General features: G+C 40.2%; 1 protein-coding gene across 4 annotated transcripts; it reads left to right on the top strand.

The window, feature by feature from the left end:
- The first annotated feature begins 76 nt into the window (after nucleotides 1–76).
- On the top strand, nucleotides 77–21,540 carry LOC116238882 (sodium/hydrogen exchanger 9B2). 4 transcript variants are annotated; one of them, XM_090139339.1, is made up of 14 exons: nucleotides 77–760; nucleotides 1,421–1,455; nucleotides 2,774–2,870; nucleotides 4,165–4,348; nucleotides 5,560–5,730; nucleotides 8,039–8,181; nucleotides 9,984–10,111; nucleotides 10,973–11,148; nucleotides 11,712–11,818; nucleotides 12,920–13,069; nucleotides 15,204–15,312; nucleotides 15,508–15,644; nucleotides 16,623–19,964; nucleotides 21,181–21,540. In XM_090139339.1, the coding sequence occupies exons 3-13, from the start codon at nucleotides 2,784–2,786 to the stop codon at nucleotides 16,860–16,862; spliced, it is 1,632 nt and encodes a 543-aa protein (XP_089995465.1). In that variant the 5' UTR covers nucleotides 77–760; nucleotides 1,421–1,455; nucleotides 2,774–2,783; the 3' UTR covers nucleotides 16,863–19,964; nucleotides 21,181–21,540. The 4 variants fall into 4 exon arrangements, with proteins under 4 accessions (XP_089995465.1, XP_031464667.2, XP_089995462.1 ...); XM_031608807.2 differs by lacking the exon at nucleotides 1,421–1,455; XM_090139336.1 differs by lacking the exons at nucleotides 77–760; nucleotides 1,421–1,455; nucleotides 2,774–2,870 and adding an exon at nucleotides 2,957–3,565.
- Nucleotides 21,541–23,880: the final 2,340 nt, after the last annotated feature.

Genomic DNA, 23,880 nt, shown 5'->3' with positions numbered 1-23,880 from the left:
CTGTGATCTCTCTGTTCTCCGAGTTGTTTATATGGAACTGGGAAATCTTGTTTCTTCTCCTCTTACCCCATCCACGTGTTAAGAAGGATCGTGACTCCAAATTTTAGGTTGTTTTCTCTTTGGGAGAGGTAGGTGTTCAAATCCCTCACTAGGAGTCCTGGAAAATTTAATCTGGTCAAAAAAAACCTGAAACCAGATTTGTTGTCAGGCTAGTTCTATGTAGTGCTGCTGGAAGTTGAGTAGCAACGTGCTGCAATGGAAGCTGCTCTCACACACCCCGGTGTGAGAGTGCACGACTCAGCGACACGAAGGAAGAAAGGCTGTCTCGTTCCCCCGGTGCACTCACAGATGAGACGGATGCATTTGATGCATCTTTACGAATGTTTTCACGGTAGCACCGCACACGTGCAAACACTTCGATTCTCTTGCCCTGCCCCCTGCAATTCCTCCCCTTGTTCTCCCGCTGTGGGCTCGGGGCTGGTCCACGGCTCAAAGCTGCCGCCCGCTGTGCACGGCACGGGAGGAGAAGGTGGCACCCGGCAAGCCTTTGGGGTCCTGCCTAGCTGCAGCGGGACGGCTTTGCAGCCTGCCTGGTGCATCTGTGGATAGAGGAGGTATCGTGGTGCGCTAGTGGGAGGAGTAGCCAGAGCTGGCACCGGGCTGCTCCTGCTGCCGGGCGTGGTTGAGCGCATCGCCATCTCGGCGTGTTGGAGAGGCTGCGCGGGGACATGGGATTGCTCTGATTTCCGCCGTTCCACACGTAAGTCCAGGCTGCAGGAGGAGAGGTGGGAGCCGCAGGGAGGAAGCGCGCTGGGGAGGCGGGGAAGCGGGCTGGGGAGGCTGGGTTGCATCAGGGCGCGCTTACGCCTTCAGAGTGACGGGTGGTTGGGGCTGAAGCTTTGCGTTAATGCTGGCCGTCAGTGGCTCCGGCAGAGCTTGCGGCGCTTCGTGTGCGTGCACAGAACGGAGTGTTGACAGTCACTGGGGCAATGCAGCTAAAAATATCGGCGAACACATGCTGCCCATCAGTCATCTTTAGAGCTTTGCTTTCCGTCTCTTTTTAATTCCTTCCTATTCAAAACAAGTAAAATAAAAGCGTCTAACGATAGCTATAATAAAAAAGCTTTTCTTTTTTCATGCCAAGGGCTGTAGTGAAATAAGCATGTTACTGGCTGGTTTCCAGTTTCCACAGTGTGGGCCTTAACAATGGAGTATGAATTCTGCTCCACCTTTCTTCGGTCCACCTGACTTTATTTGCGAAGAAATCTGCATGGAGGAAATTTATAAAAACCAAGGCTGAAGGTCTGTCACACAACAAACAAGGGCAGGCTCATGCTGTCCAAGACATTAATTCCTACCTTGGAAAAATCCCTGCTAAGCAGATTTCCTTTCACAGTCTTTTCTTTCCTTTACTCTGCAGTAAACAGTGGCTGCCGGCCCTGAAATTGTTGGGAGGTGGGCTCCTCTTCCTCATGTATGTCGATGTATTTCATGTCAACTGGTGTCTGACCCCAAGAACTAGGATCATCGCCTATGCAAACGTGGATGAGAACAATCTATATTATCCCTTACCCATCCAGCACACACACATCTTTCAAAACTAGAGTGATGTACAAATACTGTGAGGAGAGAGAACAAAACCATTACGCTAGAATACATTGAAACTGTCCTTCTATATTCTTTCTCTATGTCTTAGCTGTGTCTCAAGCCAGTTTCATACCAGAACAGCTCAAACAAAATTAACCAAGTGTTAAAACAGCCCCTGCCTTTGTTCAAGGCATCAATCTTTCGCAGATCTCAAAGATATTATGAACTGAAGGCTTGATAATTGTGAGAATCAGGTCTCTGACTTGCTTCCAGCAATTCAGCAAGGAGGGAATTTTTTGGCTCAAATGTTTTGGCACAACTTGAGTGGCTTATGGAGCCTGAGAAATGGACTTTGGGAAAAGTACTATTGCCACTGATACGTGGTTGGTGGAGTTACTGTGACAAAGAATGTGAGCAAGTCTTGTGCGTGTAACTCTTATTGACCCAGACTTGTGGAATTGTAAATTTTCACACACACACAAAAAAACACATTTAGTACATTGTCATATCAGCAGAAATTACCAGTTAGAGCAAATACAATGATGATTACCTGCAACAACTTGAGAATTTCCTTTTCTACTCTCTTAAAAAAGCAAAAATTTTCTGTTTCTGAGATACTCAATCGATGTATTTGAATGGTGATGTCTAACAGAACCATCTCCTTGAAGATTTCACTAAAAATCAAGCAAGATCTGATCAGATTTTTAGCTAGGAAGAAAGTGTCCCTTGTATGTATTCTGTAGAAACTACACCTAGTATTTGTATGAAATGGTCACTTGCCTTATCACATGCACACGTTTAGTGACGCTTTCAGAGTTTGTTGTCCTGGCAGGAGGTATTGGCAGTAAGTGATTTTTCTCTTGTTCTTACAGAAGGCATGAGTATATAGATGTATTTTACAGCCATACTCTCGCAGAGTACATAATATGTCTGCGCAAAACACAATGACTCTAAAACTTGCATTTGTTTTAGTGCTTGACTTTGCAAACATAATACTGTTTATTTATTAGCTTCTGTGTTTTGTCTTATATATAGCATTCACTGGCATACAAAGGATGTTAAATTCCAAATAGGGCTTTGAGGGCTTTTTCACATTAATATTAATATAATATTACAGGAAAGTGTTGCCTCTGGAAAATGCTGTTACCTGTTTCTATAAGTTTTCTACCTCTATTGCATTAATTAGCTTTGCCACAATGGTGAAGGAGGATACGGTGAATGAAGATTCTGAACCATCAGTATGTGAGAGAAATGACATGATTCCCATGCATGAGAAAAGTGAGGTAATTAATTAGCATTTCAAATTGCAGCTTAATTTAGAAGAATCTTCCTCTTCCCCTTTTCTTGCTGAATCTGTCAAAATGCTGAACAGAATGCGGAGAGAAATTTCCTCTGTGAGAATTTGTCATAATAAACAAACATTCTGTTTTAAAAACTGTGTTAAGTTAGATAAGCATATGATACTGACTGTAAAGACAAGTACTTTGTGGTGTGTCTGTATATATATGGGAAGCTGGTGATCACAGGATAGGAAACCTAGTAATCCTGTGCTTGAAAGCTCACAGGATTTGATGTTCCAACTGTGACTATGAGTAAGGGATATATATATATCTATATAAGACAGAAAAATAATGGGAAACGTGGAAATGCTACTGGATGAGGGCCAAACCGCAGCATGGGCAAGAGTTCCATGTCCACGCTATGAGAATGGGCTGGCACAAAGATGAATAATTATAAAGGAAGAGAGATGATTAACTTTTTAAAAATAAGGACCTTCAAATGAAGGGAGACGCATATCCAAAAATGGTCAAAAAGCATATTGGTTATGAATTCGGGTATTTAGATGAATCAGTATAAAAGAGCAGCTTTAACAAACTCTGTGCCTCAAGAAACCATTATTCAAGGAAGAATCTGCCAGGGGAACATTTCTTCTTCTCTACCTCAACTTACCAGCTTGAGCCTTGCAACTATGGATCGTGTGAGTAATGTTTGCACTGCCATCTGCATTGTTTCTTTCATTTTTGTACAATCACAAGTGGGTTTGATTGTTTTGGTTCAAGGCTTTGTAGTAAAAGTTAATTACGAGTTATATTAAAGATACTGCCTCACTTGGATGATGCTAAGTGTTACTTTATTGTAGAATCTGGTGTGGAAGCAGAAACATATCGAACTGTGAAAAATGTTGATTAATGTTTGTCTTACACGCAAGACAAACTGGACACAGTTTGTTAATGATGATGTTTTTTTTGTCAAATACCCTGATGTTGTTGCCGAGCAAGTGCTCTGTGCATAGGCACAGGAGCTTTCACAGAAATGGATTTAAAAACAATAAATAAATGAATGACCTGCAGTCTTTCATATGCACAACTTTCTGCCATATGAAAACAGACTTGTAACTGAAAATGCCAAATCCAGTACAAAGCTCTAATCTTTCTGGTAGTCAGCGATTGTTTCGTTAATGTTGTTCATCAGTAGACAGGATGCATCCAGCGTATTGCGACCGATTGCAGGTATGTTGTATGGCGCTGCACATGCATACTGACCCACTTCTGAGATAATTTCATTGCTTTCATTTAGGAGGGTTCAACAGTAGATGCCAAGGGTACTGATGGGAATATACAATCAGAAGAAACTGCTCTCTTGAATCACTCAGCTCAGCAGCCTCCAGAACCGATATCAGAGTCTTCAACATCTGCAGGAACATGGAGGCAAATATTTGCTTGTCCTCCTCAGGGTTTACTGTCTCGAATAGTAACAAATGGTAAGTAAGAAAAAGACAATGCGAAATGTTTAGTTAAACTGAGTAGAAGGAAGACTTCCTAATTCTCATGGTTTTGGTGTGAATATATTGAGATGGTTATAAAAAGAGTGCATTTTCCACAAACTAGATGGCTTTCTGTTGAATTAAGGCACCGAAAATGAGACTTTGCAGTAATACCTTCTTCTGTACTTAATATCGTAGGCTTGCAAAGCCAAGAATCATAAATCCAAGGCAAATTGACTCATTCAAGAGCCCTGCACTCTAAGCTTCCAGAACAGAATACCCAGCTAACCAGCTATTTCAGGCTTTTCCAAACAAAAGATATTTTTTGTGGCTTTGCTTCCACAGCCTCTATTCTCTCTCACTTGTGATTCTTAGGCATTATGTTTGGAAAACTAACAGTCTACAATCATCCTCAAATAAGATACAGAAAATTCACCCTGAAAATGCAATACATTTTCATTTGATTACAAGAAGGGCATTTATACAACAAGTTTTTTCTTCTACTTCGCTCTTTTGCCTTTGTCTATTCATGTCTGTTCTGTTGTGTTAATATAGGAACAGATTTGGGAAACTGGAAAGAGTATACTATTTTCATATATTTTATAATACTTTCAGATATTTTTGTAATACTTTTCAGGACCTTTCCCTCTTTATTATCCCTCTTTGTTTTCTGTTTAAGTTATACTACCTTAGGCTGCCCAGAGACATGACCTTCACATTTTTGTTTCCCAGGGGTGACAATGCATTGCACAGACGTATCTAGCCAAAAAATGATATGTTAATGAAATGAGAACAGAACTGCAGTCATTAGCTCAAAGACATAACAGGCACAGCAGGTTCCTGCTGCAGTTTTTACTTAGCTGAAGGAAGATAGCACAAATGCAAGATGAGTGCTGGTGAAAATCTTTGCTTTAAGTCTAGGACCTATTAAATGCTTTCCACAGTGGCCTGAGGTTTACTCAGTCTTTTTTGGTCCCTAATGACTTTCCTGTTACTATTTTCTAAAGTGTCTCAGCATCTATAAAATCAGAACATAGGCTTTAGGAGTGTCAAATATTAAACAAAGTGTTACGATTAAACTGATTTTTAAGATACGGAACTTTTATTTCTGAGATTTAATGGCAGAAAAAGAAATGTGACCTAGTATTGAAATTGGTTCTCTGTTTATTAGAAATGATTAAATATTAATATTTCTTGTCTTGTTCTAGTTGCTGCTGTGGTCCTGATTTGGGCTGTGGTTTGGTCCATCACTGGGCCTGAATGTCTCCCGGGTGGAAACCTGTTTGGAATTTTGTGTCTTTATTTTTTTGCTGTCGTTGGAGGTAAAATTTTTGGACTCATTAAAATAGGAACACTGCCGCCCCTCCCTGCTCTTCTGGGTAAGATGCCCTTCCTTCTTTTCTTCCTGCGTGGTTGTGGTGTTTTAATAGTCAGGGGCTACCTGCAGATTGGGCATGTTTGGATTAGGAATGTGCAAACTTACAACGCCCAAATTTGTCACTTTTTCATGTGACTTGTTTGTGGTCCTTGTGGAGAAGTTAGAAAACTCCCCCAGACTAGCTCAGGCGAAACTAAGTACATGTTACTAAGGCTCCTCCTCCCCTTAGTTCTTTTTGGCTATCATTATTATGATATTATGAAGTACTTTGATGCCAACGTAGCTGAAAAAGGTGATCCCTTTGTTACGCTAAGTCTATACATGAGTTGAGCTGGTGATACAGAGAAAACTTCAAGGCAGAGCAGGCTGCAAATGCCTTCTCTAGTGCCTCGAAGTGATAAATAACCTGCTATTATTATTATTAAGTGCTACTGTGGTGTCTCACAGTGGGCCCTCTGACAGGAGAAGGGCTAGATGGCTTTGTTTGCAGCACTGTTCGGCCGTGTGCATATTCAGGTACTGCTGAGTTCACAGGTGAGAACAGATTCAAACAAGAGGGAGGGAAGTTTTGCATATAGCATGGCTGCCCACAGTAACACAGGCTTTACAAGCAGGGCCCTCAGTAAGTAAACACCTTAAAAAAAAAAAAAATCATAGAATCATATAGAATCATAGAATGGCTTGAATTGGAAAGGACCTCAAGGATCACCGAGTTCCAAAATCTGACCATTTGGGTTCTACTTTCTTCAATTTAATCTGTATCTAAAAATTGAGTTGAGCATGAAGCTAGCTGTTCGCCTGACTGAAACTTAAGCATGATGGTATATGTCTGGTGAGTTGCTTAGGTTTGAGTTAATTGTTCAGATCCACGGTCTTTGAGGAAAACTGAGCTATCTAGAGACAGAAGAAGAGATGCACTATGTCTTTGACTAATCTTTTTTACACTAAGAGTATAAGTCTTGTACTCTTGTGTAGGAACTCTTTAATTCATTTCTGCTAGGTGCACTGTGGCTGGTTCAGCTCTGTGCACCTTATAGTAGCCTCTGTGTGAGGAAGGGGGAAGGACGTGGCTACGGAAATGGTCACATATTATATTTTAGGTATTTTGGAGGTTCTGCTGGCAATATGGAGCAGAATGATAAGGGTATCTTTTAAGGTGGGGTATTTGTTCTCTGATAAGCAATCTTCCAGATCTGCGTAAATCCAGTCAGTGGATGTTACACACACACAAAAAAAAGTGCAAAAAGCCACGTGATCATTAACGCTAGCCTGATATAAATGTCACGAGGTACTGCAAACTAATTATGCCACTTTTTTCTTCTTTTTTTTAATTTTTTTTTCCGGGAAGGGGTGGGAAGAGCAGTGTGTTAAGGATGAATCAACTCCGCAGCCAAGGTTTACAGGCAAACACACCAAGCTGTGCCCAACTTGAGCACAGTGTTTACTTTTCATCATTTCTCGTTTATTAACATGGTTAATATGAAATTACACGACAAAAAAAATGTTTCTTTGAATCATGGGCACCTACAATGAGTCTTTACAGAACTATAGTTAGCATCTCCATGCTTTTCTGTATCTTTCCAGAGCTCTAGTTCTGATAGCTTTGCAAAAAGTCCCTGATTAAGCTACTTTGCTAATATTTGCAAAAGGTTGGATCTTTCAAGTAGCTCAAATAGAGAATAGAGGATAAGTGCAAGTTCTTGTTATTTTCCCCTCTTTTCTCCTTTGCATAAAAGTTGAATTGTCTGAGCGTTTTAAGATCTCCAAATGCATAATCCATGACTAGCTGATTTAGATTAGACGTTCCACTGACCTTGGCATTATGGTTACTGTGATATTACTGTGATACCTGCACTTCTGACAAGATTTGTTTTTAAACAATTTCCAACTTATAATAGGAATACTTAATATTAGATTACCCTCCTCTTTTCATATTTAAAAAAAAAAAAAAAAAAAAAAGTTAACAAGAAATATATCTTTTAAAGTCCAGAGGTGGTTTTGTTCATGGGAAGCATGACCTGCACCTGGTGAACAAAGTAGAATTCTGTCATCTCTTGTTGAGTTGTGTTTCAGCATCACGCAGATTTGCTCATTGGTGACCTGGTGTGTTCTAGACCTCTTCTCTTGCTTTAAACATCTTAATCTTCTCACATTCCCATCTTTAAAACAAGGCTAAAAACAAAACAAGCAGGAGTTGTTTTGTTGTCTCTTAGAAATACATCATATTGTGTCAGTTTTTAAAATTCAAGATAAATTTCTACTGCTGTCAAATATATCATTTGACTGTGGTTTGTTTGCTTTCATTCAAGGGATGCTTCTTGCTGGTTTTCTCATCCGAAATACCCCATTTGTTAGTGGCATCGTCCAGATAAATCAGCGTTGGTCTGCAGCACTGAGGAATATTGCTCTTTCAATTATCCTGACCCGAGCAGGACTTGGTCTAGATCCAAAGGTATGGCACCAGCTACTATGTAAGGCAAAGTATAACACTGATTCTGTTAAAAAATGTTGGACTGTTTGGTGTTTAGAAGATTTGAAAATTAGAGCATTACAGAAAGCATAGTTCCTGCTGAATAGTCACATGTTAATCAACGTTGTCAGGTAGATTTGTAGTGTTGGTGAGCTGTCAAAAAAATACCTGAAGAAAACTGATCTTATGACTATGTATCCTCCTTATCTTAAAGAAATTTCCTAAATTTTGTGAGCAGGACATACGAGGATGTGCATTCTATCATAGTCTGTCAAGAAGAGTTTATACTACCTAGCAAAGTCCCTGTAGGTTTTCCGTGACAAACCAAAACAAGTAAGGAAGGGAATCCATATCCCAGAAGGAGAATGCTATTTGTGCTGGCACAAATCAAACAAACAAACAAAAATATTCTTTGTCTTTTTTGCTATTTTATGTTCTGTTTTTATAATCATTGTACAAATGTAAAATGTGTTAATTCTAAAGATGATTCTGGCTGTACCACAGAAGCGGTGCTTCACATCACTCTGAAGCCCGCAACGCTTCTGTGAACAGAGTAGTTTTCTCCAACACACTGTAAATTTCATATTCCCTCAGTTAACTATTGTGATGTTTGCTTGATCAAAATCAGCTGTCTGAAATAAAGCTGTACCACACTGACCCCTGTCTAAATGACTGTTTAAAAGCTTGTATAAAATTTAGTGTAGGTATACCTAGCTCAGGTCAATAAATCTAATTTTCATCTTGGGTAAGAAAATCAGAGTGTTTCCAATTTTCAGATATTTAGGAAAATAGATTTTGTCATTCTTGAACAAACAATTTTTCTAAGTATACTATTTGTCCTTCTTATGAAGGTATCGACACTAGTATTAGCACAGCCTGTGTGTTGTGCCCAGTTCTGTGAGAATGTTTTTATTCCACGTCTTTTTTGGCCAAAGGAACTTCATCTTTGTCTCATTTGTCTCCCACGTGGCAATTGAAGGTGTCATTTGGACTCCATATGTAGCAATGCTTTGATGTGCTTACAGCTGTTCCTTGTGTAACTGAAGCTGTGAAGACAGATGTCAGTTGCTCTAGTGATTCTCAGCCCTAATTATGCTGGGATAAACTGCACTTGTTAAAAACTGCAACTTGTTTTTATCCATATCAAAATGAGCGATTTGTCCTAACAGAATCATGTTTGGGACTAACTGCTAAAAGCTACTTTTACAAGCAAATACTCTCTTTTAGTGAAGCTTCTGGGTAGAAGTTGCAGAGCCAGGTAGAATTTAATCCACTCTGGATATCAAGTGAGAGACAGCTCAAAGCAGTGCATGGCTTCTTTCTCCAACTTTACGTAGCTCAACAATTTTTTCTGATTTGTTGAGACTTTGGAATCATTTCTGGGTTGCTTATGCAACTTGTGGGATGATAGCAAAAACTTCTGTGGATAGTGAAAATTACCTCAAGCAACTGTGGGTGAGATAGCTGTGGTGAGAGTGCAGTTTTCAGATGAACTACAGTTGCTTTAGCCACTCCAGAGCTGTTTGCTCTGCACAAGAAGCCAAAGTGTGTGGGAACCTCATTAAACACAGATTTGTTGGGTTTCACTGCCACATATGCAATTTTATATCCAAATCCACTTCTGCTTGAGCCTATCTCTGGTATAAGCCATGTAAAACTGTCATATCCTGTACTGCAACTTAGAGGGAATTATTTTAATAAATGATGTCAGGTCGTAAAAGTTACTGCTCTGTGTGAAGCCAGAGGTACTGGTACTAATGTCTGAATTTGCTTTTATGTTGTAGGCTCTTAGGAAGCTCAAAGCAGTCTGCTTACGGCTTTCTTTTGGACCATGCCTCTCAGAAACATGCACAGCTGCTGTTTTTGCCTATTTACTCATGCATTTGCCATGGCTATGGGGATTTATATTAGGGTAATGTACCGTCTTTTCTCCTGTATGACTTTTTTGCAACAGCTAGATGATCCAAATGCAGTTAGTTCTCTGCCAAGCAGACACCTCAGTTTTATGTCAGTTAGGAAGTTCTTAGCTCCTGTGGTTGTTTGCTTACCATTCATGTCTGCCTCTGTGGCTAATTTAAAGGTCACATTTCCAGATGTAGAGAAGTATTTGCATCTTTGCTCTTCTCTGATTGTGATCTGGACTTAAAGAAGGAAGAAAGATGGTGCAATCCCTGGGTCTTTAGCCACAAGGCAGAGGGCTTTTAGGGACTGAAAATGATACCACAAGTTTGTGCTGGAATGCAGAATTTCCGCTTTGAGAAGTTTGTATAGAACAGTCTTCCTACCACAAGTTGAAAATAAGGACATGGTATGTTACACTGTGGACTAACACCCTTGAAGAGGAAACTTTTCCCATCTAGGTTCTATCTAAACTGGTGGACTCAGTTCCAAAAGGAACTGAGAAGGAGATAGAAGGAGATAAATGAACTTCTCTCCTGTCACACTGAGTAGGAATCCACAAGTCATGAGCATCTAGACCAGGTTCCTAAAGTGGATAATCAAGGCATGTATCAGCGAGAACTGGCCTGCAGTGTAGAGGCAAGTCTTAGTCTGTGGAGCCCTTGATTTTTAGTATTATTGAGGTGAACAGGAAGTAAGAGGTAATTGTGGATCTGCAGGGAAATATCCATGCTTTTAATTAGCAAGGAGAGGTAAGGATGATATTTTATGCACAGGTCTGTGTACTTACAATTTAGAAGAAGAGAGATAATGTTTTGAAGCTTTTTAGTTTAGTGCTTGCTATTTAAGAGAGGCTGAAACCCTGCATTTTCAGTTTTGTTCTAGGTGCAGTCTCTCCTGCTGTTGTAGTTCCCTCAATGCTGATCTTACAAGCTGGGGGATATGGAGTGGAGAAAGGTGTCCCAACTTTGCTAATGGCAGCTGGAAGCATTGACGACATTCTTGCTATTACAGGCTTCAACACTTGCCTTGGGATGGCTTTCTCTTCTGGTATGCTAATCTGTAGGTGGTGACAACCAGAACAAACTGTGATATTTTGAGGAATGTATGCTTTGTTATGATTGACTGGTTTGTATCTTGATGACAGCTCCTCATGAAGTTTAGATATGGAGTTGAGTACGGATAGAGAAGTTACCCATGATCAAAAGTGTTGGTATAACTTCATTTACTCTGAAAAAATAAAAACCCTGTTCTCTGAAAGCTTTGTGAGTCACAGCTTTCAGAGAACATGGTTGTTATTTTTTCCGTGACTGCCATGTCCAGCTCCCTTGTGCCCAGTATAAATGGTCTCAAATATCCCTCTGGTTTGACAGTGCTCTAGCAGTGCACTGTCTGAAGTTCTCTGACTTCCTGGGCATGCTTTCTTGGCATTAGCAAAGAGAGAAAGTTGCCCTATCAGTTCTTTCAGGCTCATTGGTTCTCTCCTGAGCCCCTTCCCTTGTGTAATTTAGAGCAGAGACTGTACTGGAATCATTCTCATAGATATACAGCATGGTTTGTGAGTGAAGGTTCTGCTTTGGGGTAACTGAATGCACTTCTCTTTTGCCAAATAGGTTCTACTCTGTACAATGTGCTCCAAGGAGTGCTGGAGGTTGCTGTTGGCATAGCAGCTGGTGGGATTCTGGGAGTCTTTGTTCGGTATTTCCCAAGCCATGATCAGGTTAAAAAAAAAAAAGAAGTTTTTTTTTAAAAGTTGCATTATGTAAGATATTCTTTGTTTATGAATGCCATTTTTATATTATTCATTTTCAAACTTCGTATGACAGCTTTTGAGAGAAAGCAGTGTGCAGCTCGAACAACTTCTAGATAGCAAAGCCTACAAAGCAAGGAAGTGTTTTAAGGATGATTGTGTACTGCAACAATAACAGTGTATGATCTCACAGTCCTTCCTGATGGAGAGTCCGGAACCCAGTTCACAATCCTGTACCCACAAGTGGTGGAGGTGTTGGAAATGCTCACATGGAAAGGGAAAAGGATCTGATGCCTATTCAGTAGTATGAGTAGAATAATAATTGATTGAATTGATGTGCAACATATTTACCTCCACTCATTTTTAATCTTAAAGCCTACTGGAAACCTCTTAGAAATGTGCAGATCACACACGCTTGGGCATATTATCAACACTAATTAGAATGATGCTTTCATTAATAATTAAGCTTATATAAAGTGGTAGATGAATTTACTATCTTAGGGTAACTACACAGACAAAATTGTAGAAGAAAACATATAGTCTGGATACTGAAATCAATTTGAACAACAGCTATTGCCATCAGTGGCACCAAATTTTCTTATTAAATAACATAGACAACGCAGCACAGAAATCAACTGATAACTAGACGTGGGGAACAATTACAGAGAGAGAACTACTGTGAAACTGCCTTTGTCCTTAAAAACACTTTGTGGCAATGATTTAACTCCTTGGATAAGCTCCATCTCTTCACGGTAGAGGTCTTCTTATCATAGCTTAGAAGCTGGAAGGTTAGAATAGAGCATCATATTCCTTGTTATGCAAAAAGTGTTTTGGCAGTAAGATTTTGGATGGGCAAGGAAAAGAAATATTGACATTTCAGAACTATATATTGCTAGGAATTAGTGTCCCAAAGAATTCCGTAACTCAACTGCATAGTTCAAGTCTCAAACAAAAGTTTTGATTCCTTCACAACAGTACCCTCTGTTACCTTCAAATTTGTAGATGTAAACATTCTCCATTTTCAAAAATAAACTTAATTTTTTGTTTGTTTCTTTCTTTCTTTGCTTGCAGGCATCTCTGTCTTGGAAGAGATCATATTTTGTACTTGGGCTGTCCATGTTTGCTGTTTTTGGCAGTATCTATTTTGGCTTCCCTGGATCAGGAGGGCTCTGCACATTAGTCTTAGCTTTTATAGCCGGCATGGGATGGTCTGATGAAAAGGTGAATGTTTATGCACACCATACCAGAACTCCTTTGAATACACAGCTTAGCAGAAGTTTGGATTTCCATCAGGAGTGGCAGTGGCCCATTTATGTAGATTCATGGGAAGAACAGATTATGAAAATAAATGTAGAACTTTTCTTAATCTTTGTGTAATAGAAAGTCACCATGTATGTGGATGAGGTAATGTTATACTGACAGTAAAATGCTCACGAGCTTCTCTTGAACATCAGTGCAATACCTTTTAAGCCCTGTGGAGGAAGGTTAGTTGTCATGGCTCTTGACGAGGAATCTAAAGCTTTGTCCCAGCTCTGTGACAGTCTCTGTAACCTTACACAGTCATTTAAAGGTAAGTTTTAATAATAGATGTCTGGATACAGTTGTGCACATGGCCTCAATATCCTGAGCTTTTTGTTCCCTGTGATTTTTAGGGGGTGAAATGGAAAGTAGTAATTAACCATTTCATTGCCTTCTCCAAATCGTAGCAAGTATATTCTGCATAACTGGAGAGCAGGGTGCCCACACTAAGTGGTTTTACAAAGCCATACAGAAACCATACAAAAGACTAAGCCACTTTCTTTTAGCTATGAAGCCTGTTTCTTCTTACTACTTTTGCCCTGCTGATTTTCTGTATCTTGGTATGTCTCACTGCCACTTTTGCTTGATACCACCTGCACTTAATGTTTGAGGGCATTTTTTCTTTCCGTATCTGTAGACTTGCAACATGCAGTAAGAGAAGGGGAGGAGAAAGGAAAGAGGATTGGATATATTATTATCCCCATCTAGAACCTGACCTCAGTAAGATCTCAATTTGTTAAAATAATAAATAGGAAACCTAGTTTCTATTTAAAATACTACATTGTTGTCCAGTTTTAAAAGAAGGGAAACTTGAGACTTTAAGTAGTTAAAAACTTTAAAGCTCATAAAGCTCACTGTTGAAGGAGAGTCCTTACAAAAGCATATGCAGTCTGTAACTACTTACTTAGTTTAAATTCTTTTGATCAGTAGGAGAGGCTGCTTGATGATGATTTCAAACACCTTAGCTCTTTTTATCAGTTGCAGCCAGAGAGATCTGCTTACTGAATACTCAGTGTTACCAAGATTTTCCTGCAGAGCCTCACAAAGGCCACTGGTGCTGTCTCTGGTGGAAGTGAACAAATAGCATCAGCAGAGAACAAGGGACATTGTACCTGTTGCTGAAGTAGTTAAATGAGCAGTAAACATCTGGAAAGAATATATATATTTTTTTTTTTTCAAAGAAAGCAGAGTAAGTTAGCAGGGAGAAGTGAGGCAAATAAAAAAGTTTACAGGTCAGTGTGTTTCCACCTCATTCTCTTTAAGGTTACATAAGGCTTTGTATTGCAGTTATCTCACTGTTGCGTTGATAGAAGAGCCAGAGATGCTGCCATGTTGAATGGTCACTCCCAGAGAGAATGTGAGGGACAGGACACATCTGGACTTCACATCCTCACACACTGCAGCCTGCATGTTCATCTGCTATTGCTATTGCAGAACTCACTTCATTTAAAAAGTGCTGTTAGAGATGCTACATGTACCTCTTCAACTAAGTGGAAGATTCCTGTTTACTTTGGCAGCAGGTTGCTTTAGGAAAAGTGCGAAGTGTAAAATTCAAGCACAAGGAGAAAAGATAGTTTTGCAGTCATATAGTAATCACACAGAGACATACAGCATTTTTCACTAGTAAGGGATTTCATGCTTACTCAATCTAGCTTTGCTCCTGCTCATGTGGAAATCAGTTTCTACCTGAGTGTGGTGCAAGTAGACATTACTGAAACTTTTCAGGATCTGATTCTGTTCAAGTATAAATGAAACAAGCCTGAGCATGCAGTTCCCAAAAGCTAAGCAGTTTCATTGCAAAACTTTCGAAATTGCATCTTCCTGAATAGTGAAAATCAACTGTGTTTTATTTTCATTCTCTAAGCTACAGATTGCTTTAGTATTAGATCAAAGTTCACCATAAACTAGGAGTCTAAAAAATAATTCTGGAATGTATTGATGATAAGATTTCATTTTGTCCTTTGATTAATTAAATGTGTCTGCTTTGGTTGTTGCTGATTGGGTTGTTTGTGTGTGTGTGTGAATTGATGGATTTTTTTTGTTATTACTATTGCAGAGGGAAGTAGAAAAAATTGTTGCCATTGCTTGGAATATCTTTCAACCTTTTCTTTTTGGTTTGATTGGAGCAGAAGTATCTGTTACATCTCTCAGGCCTGAAACTGTTGGTAAGATCTGTCACTAGTTATCCAATTTCATTTCTAGCTTCCAAAGAATCTCCAGAAAGAAATCTTAAGTAAAGCAGTATATGGCTGACAAAAAACAACATACTGAAATCACTGTAAAGCTGTGATTTTTAGAAGGCTTATTTCTCTCAGGCACCTATGCACAAAAACAGTGAGAAGTATTTGTCTTTGTTTCAGGGCTCTGTGTTGCTACACTAGGTATTGCCCTAGTTGTGCGAATCATTGCGACGTTCCTGATGGTGTGTTTTGCTGGGTTTAATTTCAAGGAGAAAGTATTTGTCTCATTGGCGTGGATTCCCAAAGCCACTGTCCAGGTAAAACAGCCCAACATCATTTTCATTCCAGGCTAGATCTATAGTCTTTAGCAAAGTTCTTCTTCACTAGCACAGCCTTAAACAGGGAGAGGATTGGGTCCCTGTTAACAGTAGAGTGCAGTATGTGGACAGTTCATATTCTGAATTGCCCTGCCTTAAGTCTGCTTGAAAAGGGCAAGGGGGACCTGCCATGTGAGGGTTCTTAGCTTGCATCCTAAATCGTACTCTCAGTAATAATGGTGAATGTACATATAAATACTTAATCACAGAATAACTATTTATCAGTTTCTGCAGATTATTGTGCCTTTCCATACAGATTTTGACAACTCCTAAAGTGTTTCTCTTTAATACCACGTAAAGTGTTCGCCAACACAGTTGCACTTGAGGCTCAGAATGGGTTTTTATTTCATGATTGTTTTAATAATGGCTGACCTGACAGGCTTATTGCTAGAGAAGCCTCAGGCTGGTTGCATTCTTGCTCAGTGATTGTTACATCACCTGGACTTTGCCTCAAAAGCATGGTTATTTCTAAGCAGAAGTTAGTAATTGGAACAGGCAGGGATTACTGCAAGAATCGTGAACTAATCTTTGCAAAAGTACTGTTCATTGACTGCTGTCAGGACACGTTCTCAAGGTATGGGATTTTAACAGCTCCAATATGCAGTGTGCTGGCCTATTTCATTAATTACATGTTCTCCAGAAATGGATAACATGTCAGCTAAGCCACACTCCTCACTGGAGGAAACCACTCAGATTAACTCACTGGCCTAGGAAATTCAGAATAGCCAAGTGAAAACTGTTCATATAGGGCTGATAGAACCCTTACTTTTTTTGTGTACTGCCTAGAAACTAAGGAGCTTGAATGTATTACAGATTTTGAATTTATGTTAAGCGTAGACTGATGATTAGTCCCTTTTTTTTCCTGTTTCACTGAGAAAGATTCCTTCCTCCATTTCAGCAATTCTTTCTCTCCTGTAGGCTGCAATAGGTTCCCTTGCCCTGGATACAGCAAGAAGTCATCAGGATGAGCAACTGGAAAAGTATGGAATGGATGTACTAACAGTAGCTTTCTTGGCTATCTTGATCACTGCTCCCATTGGAGCCTTGGTTATTGGCTTGGCAGGGCCCAGACTTCTGCAGAAGGCTCAGACAAAACATGAGGAAAATGAGGAAGGTGCTGAGGCTGGAGAAGAGCCAGAGGATTGTGAGCCTTCATAAGACAAGCATTTACGGGAACGTGGTCCTTCAGCCCTTACACTTCTGTTAAGTAAACATTTTGTGTCTGTAATCTTTCTGGACAAAACTGAAACAAGTATTGGATATACTGTTATTTTAAAAGCAGGTCTGGTGGAGTTTTACAAAATATTTTTATGTGTTGATGGTGCCTTAAGAGATGAACTAGGTAAACATACAGCAAATAGGCTGACCAGGCAGTGAGTCACTCTGAAGTTAGCAGTCATCAGTTACTAAAAACGTGTGGGTGTGAGGCCAGGGAGAGGATCAGAATTGTTCAGGCATGGAGTGGATCATTAGGTGGATGAACAAAAGAAAGTGGAGACTGATGTGATAGCTTCTTGATGGATAAAACTGGACTGTAAGATGGCAAGTTCAGCAGCTCAAAGAATGCAACAACTGAATTAGGACTGTTGACACACAGTGAACAAATCCTGCCACAGACCAATGGTTCCCTCTCCTTCCTCATTCAGTTTTGGAAACCTGCCTTTTTCCATTGCTGTTCTTTCACACGTCTCACACATACCTTTGTACCTTCAAGGGACTGTCAGCTCTGGTCATGGCAAGAAGCAGCAAGCAGTGCTTATGTGCTGAAAGAGACAGGTCCAGTGAGGCTGTGGTAATAAAGGAGTACCTGGTGAAAAGGACCAAGCTTGAAAATAGGATGAAAGAGGCTGTAATGACTGAGAGAAAGTTACATGGGATTGGGATGGCTGCTTCCTGGCATGTATATTTCAGCCTTTGTGCAACTCTGTGTCAAGCAAGTGAAAGCCAGCTTGTCAGCTGCTGGGAGTGTGTGCTCTAGGACAGGAGAGAGCTCCCCTCAGATGGAGCTTGCTGGCGTGGCAATGCCAAGGTAGCAACGAGTTGTTTCTTTCTTCCTCAGCTCCTTTTGGGAAACCTGACAGTAGTGACAGACCTCAAATCAGGATTTATGGGTCAACAGGTATCTCTTGTTCTAAGTTTATACTCATGTCTGTGAAAATGCTATAATCTGGTCCTTCACACATCTGCATTTGCTTAACTGTAGCAAAATAAAACAGGTATTTACTAAAACCTATCAAGTTAATGGTCATTTTTCCAAGAGGTAAATGGTTGTTTTGGAGATTGGAGGCCTCTTAGATTTGGCAAGGTCTTTTTACTCTGATCAATAGAGAAACAGAATTTAAATGAAGAACCAGGGGAAAGCATCACTGAGAGGCATGTTACAAAGGGAAAGGAACCCCACCACGCCTTCCTCCAGAAAGAATGACATGCTGTCATGAGGAAGCAGTGACCATGTACCCACCACTTGTGTGGGTCTTTCTAGAGGCACAAGTTGCATACTGGATCACAGTAATGACTGGCAACACTCATCTGGAATCTCTTGCCAAAATATTTTACTGGAGAAGCAAAAAGTCCAGATGTTTTTTGGTGGGTTTTTCTTTGTTTAATATTGATGCCTTCTGCACAGTCAGTATAGTATAGTTCATATTTGATCTTCTCATATAACCTGTTACCTTTCTCTTCTCCTTGACTTTCCAAAAGTCAAGAACAAACCGTTGTTGAAGAAAACCCTGCTCTTGCCTTTAGCTTTGGTACCAGTTAGGGTTTAGCATTGGCTGTTACAGATATTGTTTAATCTTTCTTGCTCTGCTACATTTTGGGTGAGTAACTAGCTCTACATAGGTCAGTCACTGCTTTCTGAATCATGAAATCAGTCCAGCATCCTTCAGAAACTGAGTTTTATTTAGTTATTTTTAGAAACACAGATTTGAGATCTAGGAGGACAGTGGCTACCCACAGAGTTCTACAGTACTGTTCATTGAGATTGTTTCACAGAATACTATTCAGAATGTATTTGATGTGTCCATATATTTTGGTTTCTCTAAGTAAGCATTATACAATTCTGTTTTAGCTCCTGTATTTTATTCTGCAACATAAACAGAAAATACAGAATCACAGGGTTGGAAGGGACCTCAAGAATCATGAATCTCCAACCCCTCTGCCACATGCAGGGCCACCAACCTCCACATTCAATACCAGACCAGACTGCCCAGGGCCCCATCCAATCTGGCCTTGAACACCTCCAGGGACGGGGCATCCACAACCTCTCTGGGCAGCCTGTTTCAGCACCTCACCACTCTCTCTGTAAAGAACTTCCCCCTGACATCCAACCTAAATCTCTCTCAACTTAAAACCATTTCCCCTTGTCCTGCAGTTATCTACCCTTTCAAAGAGTTGATTTCTCTCCTGTTTGTAGGCTCCTGTAGGCTCCCTTCGGGTATTGAAAGGCTGCAATGAGGTCACCCTGCAGCCTTCATTTCTCCAGGCTGAACAAGCCCAGCTCCCTCAGCCTGTCTTTGTAGGGGAGGTGCTCCAGTCCCCTGATCATCTTCGTGGCCCTCCTCTGGATCCTCTCTAACAGCTCCCTGTCTTCTTTGTACTGGGGGCTCCAGACCTGGACGCAGTACTCCAGATGGGGCCTCGCAGAGTAAAGGGGAACAATCACCTCCCTGTCCCTGCTGACCGCCCCTCTTTTGATGGAGCCCAGGATACCATTTGCCTTCCAAGCAGCAAGGGCACACTGCTGGCTCATGTTAAGTTTTTCATCTATCAAGACCCCTGGGTCCTTCTCTGCAGGGCTGCTCTGCTATCTCCTTAAATACCTTTAAAGGAAAACTGTATGTACCTGTATTATTTGGAGTGCGTGTGTTATGTCTCTGTATACGCATAATAATCAGTATGTGTGCCTTTTCATATGACTAGTTCTAGCAAAAAAGCAAAGTTCTTAAAAATATTTAATGTTTGTGGCCTGCAGTTCCAGCACAGTGATAAACACCAGGAAATTCTTGGGTAAGTCTTCCCCTGACAGCTGTGAAGTATGATTATTATTTCATTTTCTCCAGGCTTCCTTACCATATGTGCTGCTGTTCTCTCCACTTTTAGGGAACATACAGTCTTCAGTTGATGCCTGTTCCCTGACAGGAGGGAAAGGTGCTCTCAAACTGTACAGATCGATGAACAGTTCCAGTGCTGTACGAGATGGCTACTGTGTCAGGTGCTGACTTCTGTGTGCCTCCTGCCTATTGCGCATGGCTCATTAAGGTACTCAGTTGCTTGAAGAAGGCGTTTTATAAGGAGCTTACTGTATTTAGAAAGTATAGTATGTGCAGACCTAATTGGTAAAGTGAAGGAATATGCTGTTCAGTTCATTAGTAGCTGCTCATAAAATAATACACTCTATGTGATTAAAATGTAGAGGAGAAGCTGTATATATTTTGGTTTATTTACAAAGTTTTATAAAAAATAAAAACTCTCCTTCAAGGAGCGATCACTGCACCATGTTTGGAATGTGTTCAGTTACGGTGTAAACATTATAGCCCTTTAAATTTGAACACAATCATCAACATGCAAGCCTCTGACAAACGGCCTTGCTCATGGTGTCCTCTAATGCTTGCTCACCATCCTAACAGCATCTCATAAATTGGCTCTATCATGTTCCCTTAATCTTAGTTCACTCTCAATTTAGTCATCAGTATCACCCCCCCATCATTCTACACCCTGAATAGCTGCACTGATTCAACTGTAGTTTTGTCTCATAAATCGAATTCAATTTTCCCTTCCTCACCACTGAGTGTATTTGTCACAGGGCCCCTTTCCCTAAGCCTTTATTAAGTTGAGAATAAGAATCACATTGAAGCTATTGAGTCCTGCATACCTAAAATGAAAAGCATTGATGCTTTATAATGCTTCTCGCCTTCTAGAAAGGAACAAAACACATCTTGTCATGAGAAGAAATGTTATAGCAGGGCTGAGACATTGTAAATAAGTACTGAAACAACTTCAGCTGCTTTTAAATAGCAGTTAATTGAAAGAGTTTGCAGAGGTGAAGTCATGACAACTAAGGCCCCCTCCCTTTGAACTAAATGCCATGAAATCATTCATGAATAATGCATAGGTTCAAGCTAATAAAATCTTTATGCCATGCCAAACAGTCTCTTTTTTGGAGGAACTAAAATTAGTGTGCAACATGCAGTAAACTGTAACTGGGGGAGTCCCACTGTCATGCAGACATAAGCACAAGTGCAAGGTGGAGAGTACTGAGAACTGCATGCATGTGCAGTTCCAGAAGGTTCAGAAGAGCCTCAGCAGCAGAACAGCCTGACAGCACAGCACAGCCCTGGTGGCACACAGCAGGCAGAGATAGAGCGGGCAGCATATGAGTAAAGTCAGAAAGGGGCCATCTGGAAGCAGGAAGTAGCATGAGCCAGGGATGAAATAACAATGTAATTATAATCACTGTATTCTCTTCCTTTTTCAGCTAAATTGAACATTCTGGAAAATTCAGATGACGTCTAGAATTGTGAAACGCTCAGGCTTTAGTATGGCCACAAAACAGTAAATGGTAGTCTTTGCATTTTAAATGGAGTCCAAGAAGTGAAATTTTGGTGCTTCAATCACATTTGCTTTGTCTAATAGTTGACAGAAGTCAGTCATCTTTATCTAAATATATTTATTTTGCAGGTTTATTTGTAGTTTATTACAATGATTGTTCAAATTCATAGTGGAAAGAGAGGTCATTACTATTGTTCTCATAGAGTAAGGCATCATGGTATGACATGCCCTGTCATGCTTTCCCTGACTTTGCATCAAGACAGTCTGGTCTGGTCTACCACCTGTGTCCTGGTATTTATCCCTGCTATTATCCCATTGTGTGGAGCTTCCAACTAAGGGTAGAAAAGTCACCCATTGCCAAGAGAGCTTAGCACACCTTAGTAGGTAATGCGTTCAGCTCTATCATTGCTGAGACAGAGGGCTACAGACATTTCAGTCCTTAGCTTAACTCACAGACTTTAGAGAGAGAATCTGAACAGATAAGTAAGTTGTGAGGCTGGGTGGTGTTTTTCTTCTGCTGCAAAGACTTGCATTTAGAGCACAAGCAATTTTTTTTTTTTTTGCATCTGTCTTCCAAAGGACATCATGTTAAATTAAGAGTGAAACTTCTTGCATTTGGCTTGCAGATGAAGAATCCAAATTGCAAACAGCACAGGCTCAGATAAGCCAATCCTATCTGGTGCTGTGAACTCAGCAGTCCAAGAAAATTTCATTTACTTGGTGAGTGCAGGTACAGACGCCTGACTTCCATGGATGCTTGAAATCAGAGAGGATAGTAAAGGCTCCAGTATCCTCCTTCATCTTGGGATGCATTTTGCTACCCTTCTCAGACTGATGGGATGTGAATCCACTACACAGCTTTTTTACCTGGCAGGTAGGCTGAAACAAAATTCTTACTTTAATAAATAAAAGCAGAACAATTCTTGGTTTGAAATTCCTACAGCCAAGACACTACAGCCAGTGTTGTTAAGCTGCTGTTTACTTCAGTTTTATACCTGTACTTTTACAAGCAGCAATTGCAGAAAATGAAGGGATTTTTAATGCCAAGTGTATGAAAATTACCCTACAAGAATGCACAATCCCCTTGTTAAGGCTCTTTGCTGCACCTAACTAAGGCCTGCTCCAACACCACCATGAAGATGGGATTCACCTTGACTTTAACTGTGGCCACATGAGGCAGTTTTCCCTTCACAGATTCATTTTGAAATGCAGGGAAATAGTAAAAAAAAAAAAAAATTGTAAGCAAGATAGATGATGATCTTGTAGAAATAAATAAGATGTCCTTTCTAAAAAGGAACAGTGAGCACTGTTGTTTCTATACTATACTTCATGTAAGTTCCATTCCTATAGAGACATAAGCAAATACAAACCAAACACCATGTGTTTCTGTAGCCGCAGTTGCAGGTAGTTTAGCAGTAGTTTCATCAAACTGAAAGCAGGGGAAAAACAAATTGTGTGAGAGGTGGAGTCAAGAGGCTAAACATTACATTGTCATTCTTTTTAAAGGAGATTTGTGGGAGAAAAATCACTGCTGCTGCACCACTTACCCTAACAGCATTTGTTTAAGTGGAACAACAGAAAAGAGGATTGCTGTACACAGAAAGAAGTGAAATTATTTGAATGTGAGAGTATCCTGATAGAAGCTGGAAGTGCATAAAGACTCATGTAGAATAACTGCTGTAATGGGCTGTGAGTTTTTCTATTTCACCTGGCATTTTTTCCATCAAACGCAAGAATTGAACTTAGCATTCAGTATACCGCATCTAAGAGTGAAAACAGAGTATAATACAAGATATTTACATTACTGTTCTTCCTCTATAAGTGTTAGATCCTAATACAATAGTGTCTACAGGCTGCTTTCATCCATTAGGATGAGGTTCCCATGAAACATTTAAATAAGGATAGATTTTACTGTGGTTTCAGTACACTTTGTAAAAAGCAGTCATTTAACCCACAGTCACATCCTAATCTGTCACAGTTTGTTGTGTGGCAAGAGCTTTTAGCACCTAGAACCACACCTGTTAAAAATGCAGGGACTGTCTCTGCTAGTTCCACTGCTGTTTTGACAGCCACTGTATGAGAACTGTTTCCTGACTCACTTTTTGTTTCAGCACTGGGGTGATAAGCTTTGACAACAGTATGCTGCTGTGGGGCTTCCCCTTTTAACTAAGAACAGGTCAAATGAAATGCTTGTTAAAGAATAGTCAAGATCTTCCCTTCAGACAATTGTCTAAAATTGGGGCATGCATCTAAAGTTCTACTTTTAAACAAGCAGTCTTTCATTAAAGAATAAAGCACATTAGAAGAATAAGTGTGGAGTCTAACAGCTGAATAAGTAGCAATTATTTACCTATAACTGAAGTTAAGCCATACCACAGCAAAGTTCTGACTTGCCCTACTAATGAGTCAGTAACAAGCCAAGAACACAGTTTTACTTCTTTCTTGGTTCTGTCATTTAGCCAATTCCTCCTATGACTGTCCCTGCTAAAAGAAATAGCATCTGCAGTGCAAGTGAACTTTCAAAGAGCTTCCTTACATGCGCATGAATGACGAATGGACCCAGAATAAAGGGGCAACATTTCTAGGTAAGCAGGTCAACCAGTAATAGGAACGTTTTTGTTACTGC

This window comes from Phasianus colchicus, chromosome 4, assembly GCF_987193195.1.
Source record: "Phasianus colchicus chromosome 4, bPhaCol1.hap1.1, whole genome shotgun sequence".
Classification (NCBI taxonomy): domain Eukaryota; kingdom Metazoa; phylum Chordata; class Aves; order Galliformes; family Phasianidae; genus Phasianus; species Phasianus colchicus.
The sequence above is the reverse complement of the archived record's forward strand: the minus strand, read 5'-3'. Positions and strand labels throughout refer to the sequence as shown.